General features: G+C 57.1%; 7 protein-coding genes across 7 annotated transcripts; 5 read left to right on the top strand and 2 right to left on the bottom strand.

The window, feature by feature from the left end:
• Window positions 1–105: 105 nt before the first annotated feature.
• Window positions 106–2,827, top strand: CH63R_02226 (Eukaryotic translation initiation factor 3 subunit C; the record flags this gene model as incomplete). The annotated part of the gene is made up of 3 exons (XM_018297201.1): window positions 106–454; window positions 517–1,496; window positions 1,562–2,827. The coding sequence occupies 3 exons, from the start codon at window positions 106–108 to the stop codon at window positions 2,825–2,827; spliced, it is 2,595 nt and encodes an 864-aa protein (XP_018162017.1).
• Window positions 2,828–4,951: 2,124 nt separating this feature from the next.
• On the top strand, window positions 4,952–5,638 carry CH63R_02225 (hemerythrin HHE cation binding domain-containing protein; the record flags this gene model as incomplete). The annotated part of the gene is made up of 2 exons (XM_018297200.1): window positions 4,952–5,092; window positions 5,207–5,638. The coding sequence occupies 2 exons, from the start codon at window positions 4,952–4,954 to the stop codon at window positions 5,636–5,638; spliced, it is 573 nt and encodes a 190-aa protein (XP_018162016.1).
• A 368-nt stretch (window positions 5,639–6,006) lies between these two features.
• Window positions 6,007–6,330, bottom strand: CH63R_02224 (Peroxin 11C; the record flags this gene model as incomplete). The annotated part of the gene is made up of 1 exon (XM_018297199.1): window positions 6,007–6,330. One exon carries the CDS (start codon window positions 6,328–6,330, stop codon window positions 6,007–6,009), a length of 324 nt encoding a protein of 107 aa, XP_018162015.1.
• A 1,580-nt stretch (window positions 6,331–7,910) lies between these two features.
• On the top strand, window positions 7,911–8,248 carry CH63R_02223 (uncharacterized protein; the record flags this gene model as incomplete). The annotated part of the gene is made up of 2 exons (XM_018297198.1): window positions 7,911–8,156; window positions 8,225–8,248. The coding sequence occupies 2 exons, from the start codon at window positions 7,911–7,913 to the stop codon at window positions 8,246–8,248; spliced, it is 270 nt and encodes an 89-aa protein (XP_018162014.1).
• A 1,380-nt stretch (window positions 8,249–9,628) lies between these two features.
• On the top strand, window positions 9,629–11,900 carry CH63R_02222 (Metalloprotease; the record flags this gene model as incomplete). Its single annotated transcript, XM_018297197.1, has 3 exons — window positions 9,629–9,955; window positions 9,980–10,303; window positions 10,365–11,900. The coding sequence occupies 3 exons, from the start codon at window positions 9,629–9,631 to the stop codon at window positions 11,898–11,900; spliced, it is 2,187 nt and encodes a 728-aa protein (XP_018162013.1).
• A 932-nt stretch (window positions 11,901–12,832) lies between these two features.
• CH63R_02221 (Phosphatidylserine decarboxylase) lies at window positions 12,833–14,227 on the top strand (the record flags this gene model as incomplete). Its single annotated transcript, XM_018297196.1, has 1 exon — window positions 12,833–14,227. One exon carries the CDS (start codon window positions 12,833–12,835, stop codon window positions 14,225–14,227), a length of 1,395 nt encoding a protein of 464 aa, XP_018162012.1.
• A 344-nt stretch (window positions 14,228–14,571) lies between these two features.
• On the bottom strand, window positions 14,572–15,342 carry CH63R_02220 (Secreted protein; the record flags this gene model as incomplete). Its single annotated transcript, XM_018297195.1, has 3 exons — window positions 14,572–14,730; window positions 14,828–15,226; window positions 15,292–15,342. 3 exons carry the CDS (start codon window positions 15,340–15,342, stop codon window positions 14,572–14,574), a joined length of 609 nt encoding a protein of 202 aa, XP_018162011.1.
• Window positions 15,343–17,442: the final 2,100 nt, after the last annotated feature.

Genomic DNA, 17,442 nt, shown 5'->3' with positions numbered 1-17,442 from the left:
GTGACAAGTCCGACCCGACGACAGAACACAACTGCCGTCGACCCCGCGCTTCCCAGTCGCATCAGCCAAACCGTCCGTCTGTACGAACCGAAAGCGATCGCCAACATGTCTCGATTTTTCCGTGGCGGAGACGACAGCTCCACCGACTCGTCTTCCGACGAGGAGGAGCTCTACTCCGAGGAGGAGGAGGAGGAGGAGAAGGAGGAGCAGGAGGAGGATTCCGAGGAGGAGGATGAGGACGACTCCGACTCCGACTCCGACGACAGCGAAGGTGGAAAGAAGGCCGGTGCCTCGCGTTTCCTTCGCGATGCCTCGTCAGAGAGCGAAGATTCCGAGGACGAGGAGCGGGTAAAGGTCAAGAGTGCCAAGGACAAGCGCATTGAGGAACTCGAGGCGACCATCAAGCTCATCGAGAACGGCCAAAAGATTGGTGACTGGGCCTCCATCTCCACAGGTAAGATGCGCTGAGATGCCGCGGGATGTCCACCAAGTGCGCTGACACACCCACCCCCCCAGAGTTCGACAAGCTCAACCGCCAGGTCTCCAAACTCCAGGACGGCGCCAAGACCCCCAAGGTCTACGTCAAGACGATTGCCGAGCTCGAGGACTACATGAACGAGGCCGTCGCCAAGCAGAAGGTCACGCCCAAGAAGATGAACGCGACCGCTGCCCGTGGATTGAACGCCGTGAAGCAGAAGATCAAGAAGATCGTCAAGGACTACCAGTCCCAGGTCGAGGCCTACCGCGCGAACAACGATGGCTTCATGGAGTCCGAGGAGGAGGAGGAGAAGGTCGCCCCCAAGCCCAAGAAGTCGGACCGCTACCACGAGCCGGTCGAGGTGGCCGCCGAAGACGACGACGAGGGCTTCGCCACCGTCGGAAAGGGCGGCCGCACGCTGCAGTTCACCCCCGAGAGCATCTTCAAGCACCTGCGCAGCATCATGGAGACCCGTGGAAAGAAGAACACGGATAAGCAGGAGCAGATCAAGATCATGGAGAAGCTCAACGAGATCTCCAACACCCCCTACCAGAAGATTCGCGTCCTGCTCACGCTTGTCTCCACCCGCTTCGACCTCGGCTCCGGCGGCGCGTCCTACATGCCTGTCGAGCACTGGAAGGCCGCCGAGAAGGAGCTCAACCAGCTCCTCGAGGTCCTCGAGCAGAACAAGGACTACATTGTCGTCGAGCACGCCGAGGAGTGGGACGACGACGAGAAGCCCCCCGCGCTGGAGAAGGACCAGAAGTACATCAAGGTCCCCGGAAGCATTGTTTCCTACGTCGAGCGTCTGGACGACGAGCTTACCCGCTCGCTCCAAAACATCGACCCGCATACCTCCGAGTACATCGACCGCCTCACGGACGAGGGTGCCCTCTACAACACCGTCTTCCGCGGCATGCTCTACTACGAGTACCTCCGCAAGGACGCCGACCTCGAGATCCCCCAGGAGAGCATCAACCGTATCGTCACCCGTCGCCTCGAGCACGTTTACTTCAAGGTCAGTAGTAGTGTCCACATGGCGTGTTGGTGGTAGGGATGTTTCTTTGCTAACTGTTTGTGCAGCCTGCCCAGGTCGTTAAGATCCTCGAGGACAACTGCTGGAAGAACGTCTCGTCCAGCATCGAGTCTGTCATCACCCCCCGCGACCAGGCCCAGGATGCCGGCAACCTCGTCAACGTCCTCTGCAATTACCTCTTCATCAACGCCGAGGGCATTCTCCGCGCCCGCGCCATGCTCTGCCAGGTCTACTTCCTCGCTCTGCACGACGAGTACTACAAGGCTCGTGACATGATGCTCATGTCTCACTTGCAAGAGAATATCCCCAACTTCGACGTCCTCTCCCAGATCCTCTACAACCGCACCCTCGTCCAGGTCGGCCTCTGCGCTTTCCGCCAGGGTCTCGTCTACGACGCCCAGAACACCCTGCAGGAGATCTGCGGCAGCGGTCGCCAGAAGGAGCTGCTCGCCCAGGGCGTCATGATCCAGCGGTACAGCCAGGTGTCGCCCGAGCAGGAGAAGCTGGAGAAGCAGCGCCAGCTCCCCTTCCACATGCACATCAACCTCGAGCTTCTCGAGTGCGTGTACCTGACGTGCAGCATGCTCCTCGAGATCCCGCTGCTTGCGCAGACGGGCTCGTCGCCCGACGTCAAGAAGCGCGTCATCAGCAAGACGTACCGCCGCATGCTCGAGTACCACGAGCGCCAGATCTTCACGGGCCCGCCCGAGAACACAAGAGACCACGTCATGCAGGCTTCCAAGGCCCTGGCGGCGGGCGAGTGGAAGAAGTCGACCACCTTCATCCACAGCATCAAGATCTGGGACCTCATGCCCAACACGGAGGACATCAAGACGATGCTCTCGAAGCAGATCCAGGAGGAGGGCCTGCGGACGTACCTCTTCACGTACGCGCCCTTCTACGACACGCTCGCCGTGGAGACGCTCAGCAACATGTTCGAGCTGGACGCCAGCAAGGTGCTCGCCATCGTCAGCAAGATGATCAGCCACGAGGAGCTTGCGGCGTCGCTGGACCAGGTCACATCGACCGTCATCTTCCGCAAGGGCGTCGAGCTCAGCCGCCTGCAGAGCCTCGCCCTCACGCTCTCAGACAAGGCCAGCGCGCTCATCGAGACCAACGAGCGGACACTGGAGCAGCGCACGCAGGGCTCGGCCAACGCGTTCGAGAGACAGGGCGGCCGCGGCGGCCGCGGAGGACGCGGCGGCGCGAGAGGCGGCAACCGCGGCGGCGCGCGGACGGGCGGCAACCCCCAACGGCAGGCCGGAGGAACCCAGTTCACGGGCGGCGCGCTGGGTGCGGCGGTCCGGGGTTAAGAGAGGAAGAAGGAGGCAGAGGAAGAAGAAGAAGACGAAGAGGAATGGACGGACGAGCAACGGTCCGGGGTTTTCACGCTTGTTTCTGCATTAGGGTTGGTTGCTTAATCTCAAAATACCGGCCGCGGGGTTCAGGAGAGATAAGAGCCTTGGCTGGTTAGGTGTTTGTAGCTTCAGGGAATAGAAGCTGATAGAGTTACGACTTGTCCATGATGCCGAGTGTGTACGAATGTCACGATTTAGCGGCCGCCGTTTGTTCACAGTGTGCGTGACGGTGATGTTTTCCGTGTCCGTTTGGCCATCTCTGTCAGAGGGGAATACCGTGAGTGACGAGACCGAGAAGAGGGTTTTGATTGACCGGCTCGCCGAGACAACCTCGGGAGCATGCGTTTCTTCCCCAACGAAGCTTGGCCATGGGTAGACCAGCCGCCACTTATGTTTTGTAGTGGGTGAAATCTCATGTTCATAGAGAAGGAAACGAGCGAGGGTTGTGCGGTTTTTGGCCTCATGGGGAAGATCATGCTGACTGACAGACATGTGTATGTCTCAACCCTGGCGTTTGGACGCTGACCCCACGCAACCTCGCAACCGTCAGCCAGCCTCCAGTGTCCGTAACGGCCACCAACATCACAGGCTCCATCCTGGATCCCCAAGTTTCGTATGCTGACTTGCAAGTATCCTCCTTGAATTGTACAATCCCCGAGGTGTTCAACAACAGGTCTCCGGATCCACTCAATGACCCGCCTTGCTAGCTCAATCGGTAGAGCGTGAGACTCTTAATCTCAAGGTTGCGGGTTCGACCCCCGCGTGAGGCTCAAATCCTCACCACGATTGGTAACGCCACTCATCGGGTTAATCTTTTTTGCTTTTTGCTCGAGTAGTCTGATTTTACGAACAACTGACTTTTATTCACTTGGTGGTCACTTTCTTGATGTTGTGACAGTAAGTCGTTTCCTTGTCTCCTGGTTCTTGGTCACCTGGATCGGATACTGGTGCGAAGTAAAGAAGATTGTCTGTCTTCTCTTCTGGACCGGTGCACATATCAGGAATGCATGTGTTAGCGGGTTTCCTGTGCAAGACGACGGCGAGCCCAACGGAGGAAGCACCCCCCGGTTGGCCCGGCACAGCAACGATGGCAAAAAAAGCGAAGTGCCGGCTCGGAGGGTATCCCAAGACCAACCGGGACGGAGCAACGCGGATAATCAGCGGGATGCGGTAGGAAAAGGGGCGGGGTGCCTTGTGGGCTCGCGTCGTGTCGAGACAGAACAAAAGAGCGAAGCCGCGATGTGGCGCCGGTGAGATTTGAAAGCTCTGAGTAATAGAGAAGCTGACCAATCCGAAGCCGACGAAAGGAAAATTTCAAAGCATCGGCCGGCATGCCAACGAGATGGGTGAGGGAGGGAGCATACCTTTATTTAATTTTCAAATTTTTTTTTATAAATGATTTATGAATTGTATTTTTCATCATCCTCTCCAGCATGGAAGAATTACAGGTCTGGCTGAAGTAGAATTCACAAGGTTGAAATCTTGTTCAACACCAAACCGCCCGTTCATCCCAGGTCCGTCAAAGCCAACGTCAGCCGCGCGGTGTACTTCCCAGGCTTCCCGCCCCAGGCTTTCCAGGCTTCCCAGACTCTAGTTGCCTCTTCCGGCGGTGGCCAGTCCAGAAACGGCTTAGCTCACCCGCCCGCGCGGGCGACAGGGAAGCCATAGCTCTGCAGTTGGGGTCGTTGGAGGGGCGCTCTCTCTCTCTCTCTCTCTGTCGCGCGCGCGGAAGTGTGTTTGTGTGTGGTGTGGTGTGTGTGGTGTCCGTCTGGCTGTCAACCAGGATAAAAACCTCTTGTACTAAAACAATCCCCACCTCGTTTCTCTAATGAAATAGAAGAGACAGACATTTATACCTTTTCGTCTTCCTTGTCTTCTTCCTCACCCTTTTGTCTTCCTTCTCCCAAAGACATGAGATCGGCGAGGCCTGGCCTGAGAACACTGTCTAAGAGTAGCCGCGCAGCTTATCGCGACCTCGAACCTCGACTTCACATCGCATACCGGAGCAGCACATCCGGCGCTGTCGCAGCCCGTCACCTTTCACCCTTTGTGCCCTCGAACAGTCGCAGGTTCAGCGTCATGTCGTCCAACGCGGCCGAACAGCCTCAAGCGGTGGTTTCGTCCTCGGACAAGGATGCCCCGGCCCAGCCCGAGTTGCCGCCCCTGACGCCGGCCGAGTTCAAGGTCTACAACCAGATGGCGGAAAAGATGGAATATTTTGTGAGAATGCATCCCCGGGATCAGGCATGAGACAGAGACAGAGGGGGAGGTAGAGAGAGAGAGACAGAACACACAGCCGACGACTAACACGTACCCCTCCCTTTCCCCCCTTAGCACAACCACTTTCGCCGCCAGTGGACGCTCCTCCACGACGCCGCCACGACCGGCCGGCGCCCGCAGAACATGACGCTCAAGCAGTTCCTCGACACGGGCCTGCAGTTCGCGCAGCACCTGACGGCGCACCACGGCATCGAGGAGACGTACGTGTTCCCCATGCTCGCGCGCCGGATGCCCGAGTTCCGCGCCGGCCGCGCCGAGCTGCTGCGCCAGCACAAGGAGATCCACCGCGGGCTCGACGGCTTCGAGGAGTACCTCGGCCGGTGCCGGTCGCGCGAGACGGAGCTCGAGCTGGCCGTGCTCAAGGAGAAGATGGACAGTTGGGGCGGCGTGCTGTGGACGCACCTCGACCAGGAGGTCAAGACGCTGGGGGCCGAGAATATGCGGCGGTACTGGACCATGGAGGAGGTCAGGAACATGCCCATGTGATGGGATGGCGTGTGTGTGTGTGTGACTGTGTGAGTGTGGTGTTGCGGTCTGGGAGTTTGGTCTTTATTGGTGGGCGTTGGTTACAGTACAGTGCCGTGGCATAGCATTTTGGTCTTGAAGGTATCGACGTCTATTGTATCATGAACATGGAATATGGAAAAATTCGTATCTACCCCTCTCCCCCCTCACTTCGTCGTATGGAGTGCATGTCCCGGCCACACACCTCTCTCTCTGTCTTTCTCTCTCTCTCTCTCTGTCTTTCTCTCTCTCTCTCTCTCTCTCTCTCTCTCTCTCTCTCTCTCTCTCTCTCTCTTTCTGTGTGTGTGTGTGTGTGTGTGTGTGTGTGTGTCTGTCTTTCAGTCTCTTTCTCAAGCAGTCTCCTTCCACAACTGGCGCATCTGCACGATGCCCGGGATGCTGCCCAGCAGACCGATACCCATCTCTGGCACGAAGCCCTTGTCCATGCTCCAGTGGACGGTGAGCGGGAACCACGACATCTGGCGGGCGAGGGTGCGCGTCCAGGTGTCGGACCACTCCCTGTACTCGGCGCTGGCGACGTCCTGGCGGCCGCTGGCGACGGCGCTCCGGCTGCGCAGGGCCTCGACGGCGAGGCGGCCCAGCTCGCTGCCGACGAAGACGGACCAGAAGCGCACGCTCCACCGGGCCGCTTTGCCCTGCTGGGCGGGGGTCATGGGCAGCACGCCGCGGGAGGCGAGGTACGACGAGCTCTCGAGCGACTGCAGCAGCAGGCACGCCGTCACCTGGAGCCAGGAGATGGCCCTGTCCAGCGCCGCGGCCGATGGGTCTTGGGCCTTTTCGTCGGCGTCGGCCGCGGCGGGGGGTCTCGCGGGGGTGGTCATGAGGCGGCGCAGCCACAGGTACAGGGGCAGCAGCGACCACAGGCGCATGATGGTGCGGGCCTCGCTGAGGAGGGTGGCGAGGGCGCGGAGGTGGCCGGCGACGCGGATGCCGAGCGAGGCGGCGGCGGCGGAGGAGCCGGACGGGGCCTTGGAGAGGAGGATGGTCTTGTCGGGGGGCAGGGCGAAGGCGACGGCGACGAGCTTGCGGGCGGAGCGGCGGAGGGCGGAGGCGCCGAGGGAGTCGAGGACGGATGCGGAGAAGCGCGAGGTGTAGCAGACGAAGAGGAGGACGGTGTCGATGCCCGAGGGGGTCTGGAAGCAGCGGCTCAGGTGGGCGACGAAGGCGTCGACATTGCGGGGGGAGAGGGCGGCGAGGATCTGGGGGAGGGTGAGCTTTTTTTGTTTCGGGGCCGCAGGTATCGACGACGACGACGATGATGCTGACGGTTTGGAGGAGGAGGAATCGGCGGCGACGGCGGCGGCGGCGGCGGGTGGAGGGACGGGGTCGCCGGAGGGGAGGTCGGAGACGGCGGGCGCCTGGTCGGCTGTTTCTGTGGACATGGTGGGCGGCGAGCGGGCGGGTTGTCGGTGTAGAGGAGATGCGATCGTCGACCGGCCCTGTTTGGTGGTTTGATCAGAAACAGACACAGGCGAAAATAAACAACATGAAGGGAGAAGGATACCCTCGCAAAAAGCTTGTGGAGATGGAAATTCTTCGACCTCGGTGTCGGTGGTAAAGGTTTATCCCGAGGATCGGAGGACGAGAGAGTATCCGTAGGTAAAGCAAGGTAATGTAGCAGTGGTAATTGAGAGAGATGTGGGCTCTCTCTCTCTCTCTCTCTCTCTCCCCGGCGATCGCAAGCTTGTGAGGGAGTGACGCAACTCTTCAACGGGGCCTTGGCGACGAGGTTGTGATCGAGGAAAGAACAACGACAACTACACACCCCTCCAGGAAACTTTTTGGCTTGTGAACGAATGGAACACGCGCGACGCTAGGATAATGGGAAAGCTGACGGCTGCAACGGCTGCTCAATTAGCCATGTTCATGCGCGCCGGGGGTGGGTTGCGTCGACGGGCAGCAGCCGGCGGGAAGCCAATGCACCGGTTAACAGCGACGGCAGACGCCGGTTCAGCGGTTCAGTGGTTCAGTGGATGGTTGTCGGGTGGTGGTCACAGTCACAGGGCGCTGTGCCGCTCGGCTGACCCTTCTGAAGGACCTCGGTTCAATTTGATTCGGCAAACGCGGGCGGGCTGAGGTGGGGCGGGCCACACCGGTTGAGGGTGAGGGTGAAGGACCGTGCACTATGCCCCGGATTCCGACCCTTATCAGATCAAATTTGGGCGCACACGCTACACTCAGTCTCCGTCACCAGTGTCAACTGTAAGAGACGTTTCGCCGACCTTGCAGCACGATGGGCGGCGATTGGCACTTTTTGCTTGAGGAAGAGAAACCAGCAGGCACGTTTCACTCATACTGGCAGTTACGACAATTCAACAAGGACCGGTGCAAGGCTCAAACTCGATCCTTGACGAACGGGCGAATACCCAGATTAGGGTCTGAGGCCATCGTGACCCTTACACCCACCTTTCTGCCATCCCGCTATCTTATCAATCCATCTAATCGCCGAGTTTTCAGGAAGTCCGTTGTAGTCGGATCGGTGAGCCGCACCCCTTTCACAGCATTTCCAACCCACCCCAAGGGATTGACGTGCTAAGAGTAGCATAGGCTGCCCAAGGACTCCAGGCATAGTCACGTAGAACTGCACTTTAGGCCGAATCAGGCAGCATTTGTTGCAGGCCTTGTTGCCTGAGACCTCAGACGGTGAGCAATGCGGCTCTGGTTTCACAGCATTTTCAACTCACTCCAAGGGACTAACGCACCAGAAGCTACAGAGACTGTCTAAGCACTCGGGACAAATTCGCGTAGAGTTGCAGTTTAGGCAGAGCCAGGCAGCATTTGCTGCAGACGTCGCCTGAAACCTCAGATGGTCCGTCTTAGTTTGGGCCGCGCTCTGATTTTCACAGCATTTTTAACCCACCCCAAGGGATTAACGTACTAAGAGTAGCATAGGCTGCCCAAGGACTCCAGGCATAGTTACATAGAACTGCACTTTAGGCCGAATCAGGCAGCATTTGTTGCAGGCCTTCTTGCCTGAGACCTCAGATGGTCCGCCTTACTAGTCTAGCACTGCGGCTCTGCTCTGATTTCACAGCATTTTCAACTCACTCCAAGGGACTAACGCACCAGAAGCTACAGAGACTGTCTAAGCACTCGGGACAAATTCGCGTAGGGTTGCAGTTTGGGCAGAGCCAGGCAGCATTTGTTGCAGGGATTGCCTGATACCTCAGCCGGTCCGCCTACTGCGGTCCGCTGCGGCTCTGCCTTTTGGCATTTTTAACCCACCCCAAGTGATTGACATACCACAAAGTGTTAAATTAGTGCATAAGACAGCCTCACTTCCCTCATTCACAGCATTTTTAACCCGCCCTGAGTACACAAGATACCCACCCTGAGGGACGCATAACTCTAGAAGGGGAGTTCTGTGGGTTGAACCAGCAAGCAGCTGCATTCACGCTCAGCGCCCTTTTCATCATTTAAGAGCACCTCTGGGAACGGGTAGCCTTTCCAGGCAATCAACCCATCATACTTGACACAGTCACATGACTACTGTAATCGACACTGCGCTCAAGCCATTCTAAACACTCTATTGGGTTTAGTATGTAGCTAGGTAGCATAGGGTCAGCAAATGGCTGGGATGTGGCTTGCATGTGGCTTGGACACTTGCACATCCATTGCTATCATTGAAGATCGGTATTCATTCAACCTTCTCCGCAGCAACAAAGCGCTCGACTCGACTCGACCGCGATGCAGTCTCAATCACTCACAAATGTCGTGTCTAGCATGGGTTTGGCAATCATTGAGTCGGTTCGGCCTCCCAATATGGCTAGATGAGCCGGCTGGGCGCCCAACGTGACCCCGTGGTCGTCTCGCGTTGTGTTGGTTGTGGTGGTTGGTGGTCTCTCACTCCGCCAGACTGCCACCAACAGACACTATGCCTCATTCATCACTCTTCGTTCACGCGAAGACCGTGGCTGAGACGCGTTGGCAGCCTAAACCAACCCAGACCCCATGTTCTCCCGGTCGCCGTCCCTGTTGCGCATCCCTTCTTGGTGCAGCCATCATCGTCGTGTGTTGCTTCGGCCGAATTCTCGCTTTTTGAGCTCAATTGACGGACAACATACCAAGGCACTGCCAGCGCGACTCGACATGACAGAAACATTGACCGTTCCGCAAAGGCTGGCCCTCGCCAAATGGGCTCATAGCCTGGGCGACATCACACCCACACTTCCTCGTGCCGCCGAATGGGTACAGGAACACTTCGGAAAGAAGGTATCCGAGGCTGCGATCCGATCAGCCCTGGAGCGGGCCAATCTGCCTGGAGTTTTTCATCCCTACGTGAGTAGATCCAACTCCCGTCAGATGCTCCATTTTGACCACATGACTGACTTCCTCAAGGACGACGGCGAGATCGGGCCCCTCATCCGCCTAGGCTTCGGCAGATACCTTGCGGACATGCCCGCCGGCGCGTTCCCCACAGCCGTGGCAACATGGCGCGCGTTGACCCTGACCTACTTGGAACTGGCGATGCTGTGGTTTATCGAGCAGATCACCAACAAGCCCGACTGGCATGTCAAGGTCTTCAACGGCGACATCGTTTCCAAGTGGAAGGCCGAAGTCATGGCCGTCGATTGGGCCGCCGTCGACCTCGAGCATGCCCACTTCGACGACGCCATGTTCAACTGGGTTCGCATCTTCTCCAGCCTTCCGGTCGCAAAAACGACCATGCTGACGGACTTTCACATAGTGCCTCGCCGAGCTCCGCGAGAAAGCCAAGCTTTATGAGGCTACCGGCTTGGTCCCCGTCTTCGATGTCAGCACCGCTGTCGTCAAGTCCGACAATGCCATCCCTCCAGAGGTCAAGGAGGAGCTCAAAAAGGGCGTGGCCCTTCTCGAAGACGTCCAAGAGCACGAAAAGGACTGGCATCCTGGCAGTGACGGTAAGGTTCTCGACCTGGTCCACCCTTCCCTCTGGCCACTTGTCTACGGCCTTTCTCGCATCGTTCCCGACAAACGCATACCTCTCGAGAATATTACGGAGACCTGCGGCACAGGCCAGACCATCCCGGCGCTGGCCGAGTTGAAGTTTGTCGAGCCCATGTGGGATACGCACCGCACCACCAAGGGCCTCTGGTCAACCAAGTTCCAGTGGCTCCCGTGCGACGTTGACATCGAAGAGGGTAAGCCCAAAATCAGGAGCTATATCAACAACCTTCACCCCCAGCACCACGCCGGTCTCTACAACACCATCGAGAAGGTCATTGAAAAGACCCTTCCACTCTGGGATGTCGTCTACAGATGGCACAAAGACTTTGAGTACCTCCGCATCCCCTGCAAGAGGGCCGTAAGAGACTGTCAGGCTGGGTGTCCCGGATGCTGCGACCCCGAAAACCGACCGCAGGAGCCGGATGAGAACGAGCGTGATATGGATGACTATGACGACGATTGGGATGAGGATCATGACGGGCCCGAGTCACTTACATGGCGACGCGATCAGATCTGGTTTAAGGAAACCCATCCCGTCACGAAACCCGACGTCCCTGGATACAGACCGATGCGCCTCCGGCCTGAGGACGTCAAACTTGAGAGCGGCTTCTTCCATGCCGCTGACCGCATTCAGGTCATCGTCAAGCTCGCCAACATCCACCTCACGCCAGACAAGCCGACTTACGACGGTGGCTCCTGGCACATTGAGGGCCAGCTCAACGAGCACATATGCGCCACGGCGCTGTACTACTATGATAGCGACAACATCACCGAGAGTCGCCTTGACTTCCGCACCAACGCCAACGGTGAGGCGCTTGACGAGGAGCTGGAATACGAGCAAGAGGATCACTACGCCATCAGCCGCGTCTTTAAGATCAGCTCGTACCACGAAACAATGCAGGACCTTGGCGGCGTGCTCACGCGCGAAGACCGTTTGCTCGCCTTCCCCAACGTCTACCAGCACCGCGTGACGCCGTTCGAGCTTGCCGACAAGACGCGCCCGGGTCATCGCAAGATCCTGGCGCTGTTCCTCGTGGACCCGGCCATGCCCGTAATCAGTACGGCGAACGTTCCGCCTCAGCGAAGGGACTGGTGGAAAGAGGGCGTGGCGCCGGACAACCGCATCGGGCCGCTGCCGGCCGAGGTGGCCGAGATGGTGTTCGACAACATGGAGTTCCCCATCGGGCTCAAGCGGGCCAAGGAAATCAGGGAGGAGCTGATGTCGGAGAGGAAGGCGATCGACTCGCGTGCCATGTTTAGGACTGAGAGAGACACTTGGAACTTTTGTGAACACTGACCGTCGTTGACTGGATGCTGTCCTCTAATTGTATTGGAACCGAGTTCTGCGCGTGAGGCATCCGGGGTCTTCAGATGACGGGCTAGCATCAAACCCGCATGAATGACGCCGATCACGATATGAGGTATGCTTTGCATCAGTAGAACATGATTGTCTCAGCTCTAGCATGCCTGACTTTGGACAAAGTGGGAAGGATACGTCACACGAGTTCCGCCTCGCCGAGTGACCTCCGCGCCCGGAGCTATCCGTCGGTGGGCTCTAGGTCTTGCTCAAGTCACGAAATAGCATCTCTGTCGCACACGAGCTTGGGGTTCAAAGACCGCAGTGTAGGAGGGAAACCGGTGTTGTCGCAGTGGTCTCAGATCGATGCTTGACGCTGCACCCGCAGCTCATCCCACAGCATGATCGATACATGTCCTACAAGGAATCCAAATCAAGTAACAGAGACATTAAAAGACATCTGATCCCCGCCAAGTTGAGATGCTGTGTTCAAGATATTGTGGGGAGATCAACTATCCGAAAGGTTCTACAACGTATGACAACTGTACGCCCACAGATCGCTTCCTTACGTGTAGTTGAAACAATGCGACGAGAGAACCATCACATCATCGTCTCGAGGGTTTCACTGGTTACGGTCGTGACTACCTCTCACCATGGCACACCCTAAGGAGATTCAGGTGTGCTCAGTGGCTGACTCTCGGCTGTCTTGGCTACCCAAGTCATGTTGTCTCGGTCTACCCAACGCTCACCGGTGGCCACTGAGACATCATTTTCTTCGAGCTTTAATACTTGGCGCAAATTTTGACTGAAGATCGAAGGACTTAATAGTTCTAAACCCCCCGTTAGTGAGGAGAGTGATGTTGGAGTAGCACCTAGCCCGTCCCTGCAATCAGTCGTCCCCCCGACAGTCCTTTTCTAGGTTGTTCTCCGAGATGCTATGCTACATACACAACCTATTCAGCTGGGGAAAGGAGTCTCGCTCTTGCAAAGAAAAACGCCCCCGTGGACAGCATTCCGTACAATGGATGGCTCATGACTGTAAAGCCATCCAGATATGGGTGGCCCAGAAAGTTCGCGAAGCCGAAGACCAAAAGCAGCTAGACAACAAACTCGATCCAAGCCTTGCCCAATTCCAGAGGGTTGTGTATGACGACCCAACCCTGTCTCGGCTGGCAGAGAACATGTTCACTGAGGCTTCGGTGCGATACCCTCTAGACCCGGAAGCGCAGCCTGCAATACAGAACTTCCGGCAGTTCTTGCAGGTGGTCAACATCATCATGCAGTCTGGGCCCGAATTCTACGACAAGCCCGGAAGCGACAACGCCATGGGATTCGTCGGCTTTCCGATCAACGCCCTCCTCGACTGGCCGATGGGGACGACATCCGGCTGCGAGTTCTTCCGGCGAAGGGACGTCAACGAGGCACTGCGAGACGTGCTGAACACTTGGGCCAAGTTTCTGGGCACGACGGCGTCGAAACAATGCCTCCGGGGCTGGCTGTCGCCCCTGGGACGGGGCATGCTGGCGGACCAGGCGAACGCCAGCAGAGACCGGTACAGCTTCCAGCAGCTTTTTGTCTGTCCCGACGCCGAGGATGAGGAGTACCTGGGCTTCGGGTCCTGGGACGCCTTCTTCACGCGAAGATTCCGCGACGGCGTCCGCCCCGTCGAGAACCCGGACGGCGCGGACGCCGGGAACGCCCTGGTCGTAACCAACGCGTGCGAGTCGGCGCCGCTGAGGGTCGTCACGGACGTCAAGTTCCGAGACAACTTCACGCTCAAGGGGCAGCCGTACTCGCTCGTGAACATGCTCAACGACAACCCGCTGGCGCCCGCGTTCGTCGGCGGCACCGTCTACCAGGCCTTCCTCAACGCGCTAAGCTACCACCGCTGGCACGCGCCCGTGAGCGGGACGGTCGTCGGGGTCGAGATGGTCTCGGGCACGTACTACAGCGAGAGCAGGCACGAGGGGCTGGCCGGCAACCCGGGCGACCCGGACTCGCGGGCGCCGAACCGTTCGCAGGCGTACATCAGCGCCGTCGCCACCCGCGGCATCATCTACATCCGGGCCCGCCGCCCCGAGATCGGCCTCATGGCCATCGTGTTCGTGGGCATGGCCGAGGTGTCCAGTTGCGAGTTCACCGTGGGCGTCGGCGACGAGGTCGTCAAGGGGCAGGAGATTGGCATGTTCCACTTCGGGGGCAGCTCACACTGCTTGGTCTTCCGGCCTGGCGTCAGGCTTCGGTTCGTCGGCAGGCAGCCGCCGTGGGACTGCGAGCACGAGGAGAACAATCGGGTGAACAGCGCGCTGGCCGTTGTGAGAGCGTGAGCAGTTCAGTTCTCCACCGTTACCATGTATTTTAGGGCATGGACGCCTGTTTCTCAATCTGCTTCCTGGTGTTGGGTTCTGAGCTTGATGGTCTGGATGATGATCTAGATGACCAGCATCACTAATACGTGTAGTGCTGGGGTGGGTTTGACAAGTTCCAAAATTGATGCGTAAAACTGGCAGAAGCAAACCAATATGGACTCGAGACTTGGAGCAGACGAAGCCCGAATATATTTTTCAAAATGATTAATGTCAATCATGGCATACATTGTCTCTTTTGCGGTACAAAACACAGCTCTCAGAAGTACATGTTATTCCCCCTTATGGTGCCGAGCCAGGACCGGTTAGCAGCTCGCTCTTCGAAGTACAACGTTCCAGTTACCGGTCTGGTGGAAGGCCTGGCCGTTGAACTTGCTCGGCGAGTTGGCCGAGCAGTAATACTTGATGAACCCGACCATATGGGCAATCTCTTGAAAGTTGTCGAGCACGATGTGGCGCTTGTTCTGCACGAGAAACCCGTCAGCCCTGGATAATACGTGGTCCTCCGGGCCTCTCCACGGGGAGAGACGTCGTTTTCCCGGTTTCTCGACTCAGACTTACGTCGTTGCAGAACCAGACGGCAGCCTTGTAGCCGCAGCTCACCCGACCGCAGTTCCCCGGACCGGGATCGCCGCGAGGACGACCCCTCACGCCCAACAGGTGGCTATAGCCGCGATCCGACGAGTACGTGTCAACAAACCCCCACTTGGGCATGTTGCACAGGACCTTGTCTCGCGGGTAGATCTCGGGCAGTTGGACCGTAGACGATAAAAAAGACGCGTCCGCCTGGGCCAGGGAGTCGGAGGAGAAGGGCGAGTAGTCCGGGTTGATCTCCTTGAGCTCGGCAACGACCTGCTCGATGGTCCCGTTCAGGACGACCTTCTCGCCCGGAAACGGCTCGAACTCCCACGTGGGCACGAACTCCTTGGAGCCCATCGGCGAGTCCATGTCGTCGTCAGCCTAGGGAGTTGACATCCTTTTCGTCAGCGATGACATTCGAACCTCTGAAGGCTCGGAACACCTACCAAGACGACCGACAGTGCGGGGAGAAGAGCAAGAATGAGGGTGAAGCGCATTTTGATTAGTGGTGGAACTCGCGTGGCTTCTTGGAGCGGACTTCAAATCGTGGTGAGATCCAGTGAGACAGTGCCTTTGACTTTACGTGTGGGAGAGTCCCTTATAACTCGACTTCAGTGCTCCCTGAGCTCTGCAGACACAGGGGCCACATCAATGACACGTCAATCAGGCTCGTCTAACCCGGGTGTTCACTGGCATTGAGAATCGACCCTTTGCCGAAAGTGTTGCAGGAGGCTCTTGCGCAGTACGACGACAACTGGCAAACCGGAAACAACAGGGTATTGGCAGGGATGTTGAGCCTCCATTGACGCCAATCTAACGTTGCAAACTCTTTGCTGTTGCCTGCATATTTGGCCCATTTCCCGCCTCTTCAAAACACAGCATCCAACTTGTGACTTGTCGTGAGGGATGTTCGAAGCGACTGGCCGTCCGGTTTGTTAGGACAGGCGCAGGTTGCAACGCAGCCGGAAGAGTTTAAGGCCGGCGTGAAGGACAATCCCTCGGTGAGGCATTCCGAAAATCTGGCAAGTCTACAGACCGAAAAGAAAAGTTTGTTTGCCCAATCTTGCCAAGACGTGTCAAACTTTGGGGGTAGGGAGCGGATGTTGTGGCGTATCTCCCATGCCGTAAATGGCGATTACACAAGCAAGACGGCCCTTTGCTGGTTGATTGAGCAAAAGACTAGAATCAGCATGATATGGGCAAATAATTTGAATCGACCAGGGAGTCACATGGTCTTTCTTGCGCGAACAATCGAGGCTTCTTGTGAGAAGAAAAGGGCTTCGAAGCAAACATAGTCTCACATAACACAGCATCGACGCACTGTCTAGGCCAAACACTTCCCTATTCAACTAGTTCGGCATAGAACGTCGTGTAAGTAAGCATTGGCCAGGCTGCAAGGCGAAGCGTTGTTTATTGCTTCTTTTGTCGACCATACCCCACCGGGGCCGAAGTCGATCCCGGCCACAACGTCCTCCCTTCCATCCCATTCAGACCATTCCTGGGCGAGAGAGATGTAATCCACAACCTCTACCGAATCCGGTATTTCCATCTCTCGACCACCTGCAATAGAACCCGAACAGAGCAAGCTGCCTACAGAGCAGGGTGCCACTGTTTCCCAAGAGCTGAGGGGTACCGGAGCGGTTGTCAATGGCATGCAAGGGCAACAAAGACATGTCAGTTGTAACACTTCCCCGAGATACACAATGCACCAACAGGACTGACTTCCTATTAAAGGCAAGGAAGAATGGCGACAGCGACAGGATGGACCAACTAGATCACGTGGGTCTGTCTACGTTGGTTCTACTATATCACAGCCGCCGTCAAAAGCTCCTCTTGACTTTGAGTCCAGAATCTACACCCGACGACAATACGAATAGTTGCACCGTACTGTGCCCCATTCAACCACTCGAGTGGCACTGTGCGATCCATACTGTTGCTAAACAACGTGTCACAGCAACAAGTTGAAATACCAATGTGTGGAACGCGGTGACAGCTGCTTGTGATTCATTCTTATTACCCGCTTGACTCAATTGTACAAGTCTGGCACACCCCCCTCTTCGAAGGAGGGGCAGTTAGTTTGAATTTCTCAATAGGAAACCAACTTGATCCCTGGAGATAGCTGCATGTGGATCTACTCTATGTAAAATAACTAGTCAAGTCACGATGTGTAAAGTTTGTCTTCTAAGCAGCTAAGCTGCCCACCATCAAATAGACTTCAAGTAACATGTGTGTATCTACAATACCTATTTGCCGAGGGTTGCAGAGGGTTTTTCCTCCCTATGAGGGTCTCCCCTACAGTGCCCACATACTACCTAAGTATGATGCATTCTCGTTGGTGTCAAGTTCGAAGCCATCGTAGATCCCCTGGGGTGACGGGCTATCATTGAAAACTATAAACTGTGTTGGGAATCGCGGGGTGTAAATCCAAAACTTGGCAGACACTCGACCGGGCTGATAATGATGATCGTCCTTGTCCCCTCTTCTTTGTCAAAGGGTTTTCAATGCAGGGACTGTTCTGGACGACCGAGAAGCTCATCTGATTTGCAATGCTAAGCTGTACTCCTGTTCGTGGAAGCACACAGCCCGTCCACAGGTCC

This window comes from Colletotrichum higginsianum, chromosome 2 (assembly GCF_001672515.1).
Source record: "Colletotrichum higginsianum IMI 349063 chromosome 2, whole genome shotgun sequence".
NCBI classification, from domain to species: Eukaryota; Fungi; Ascomycota; class Sordariomycetes; order Glomerellales; family Glomerellaceae; genus Colletotrichum; species Colletotrichum higginsianum.
This window is presented reverse-complemented; position numbering and strand designations above follow the sequence as displayed.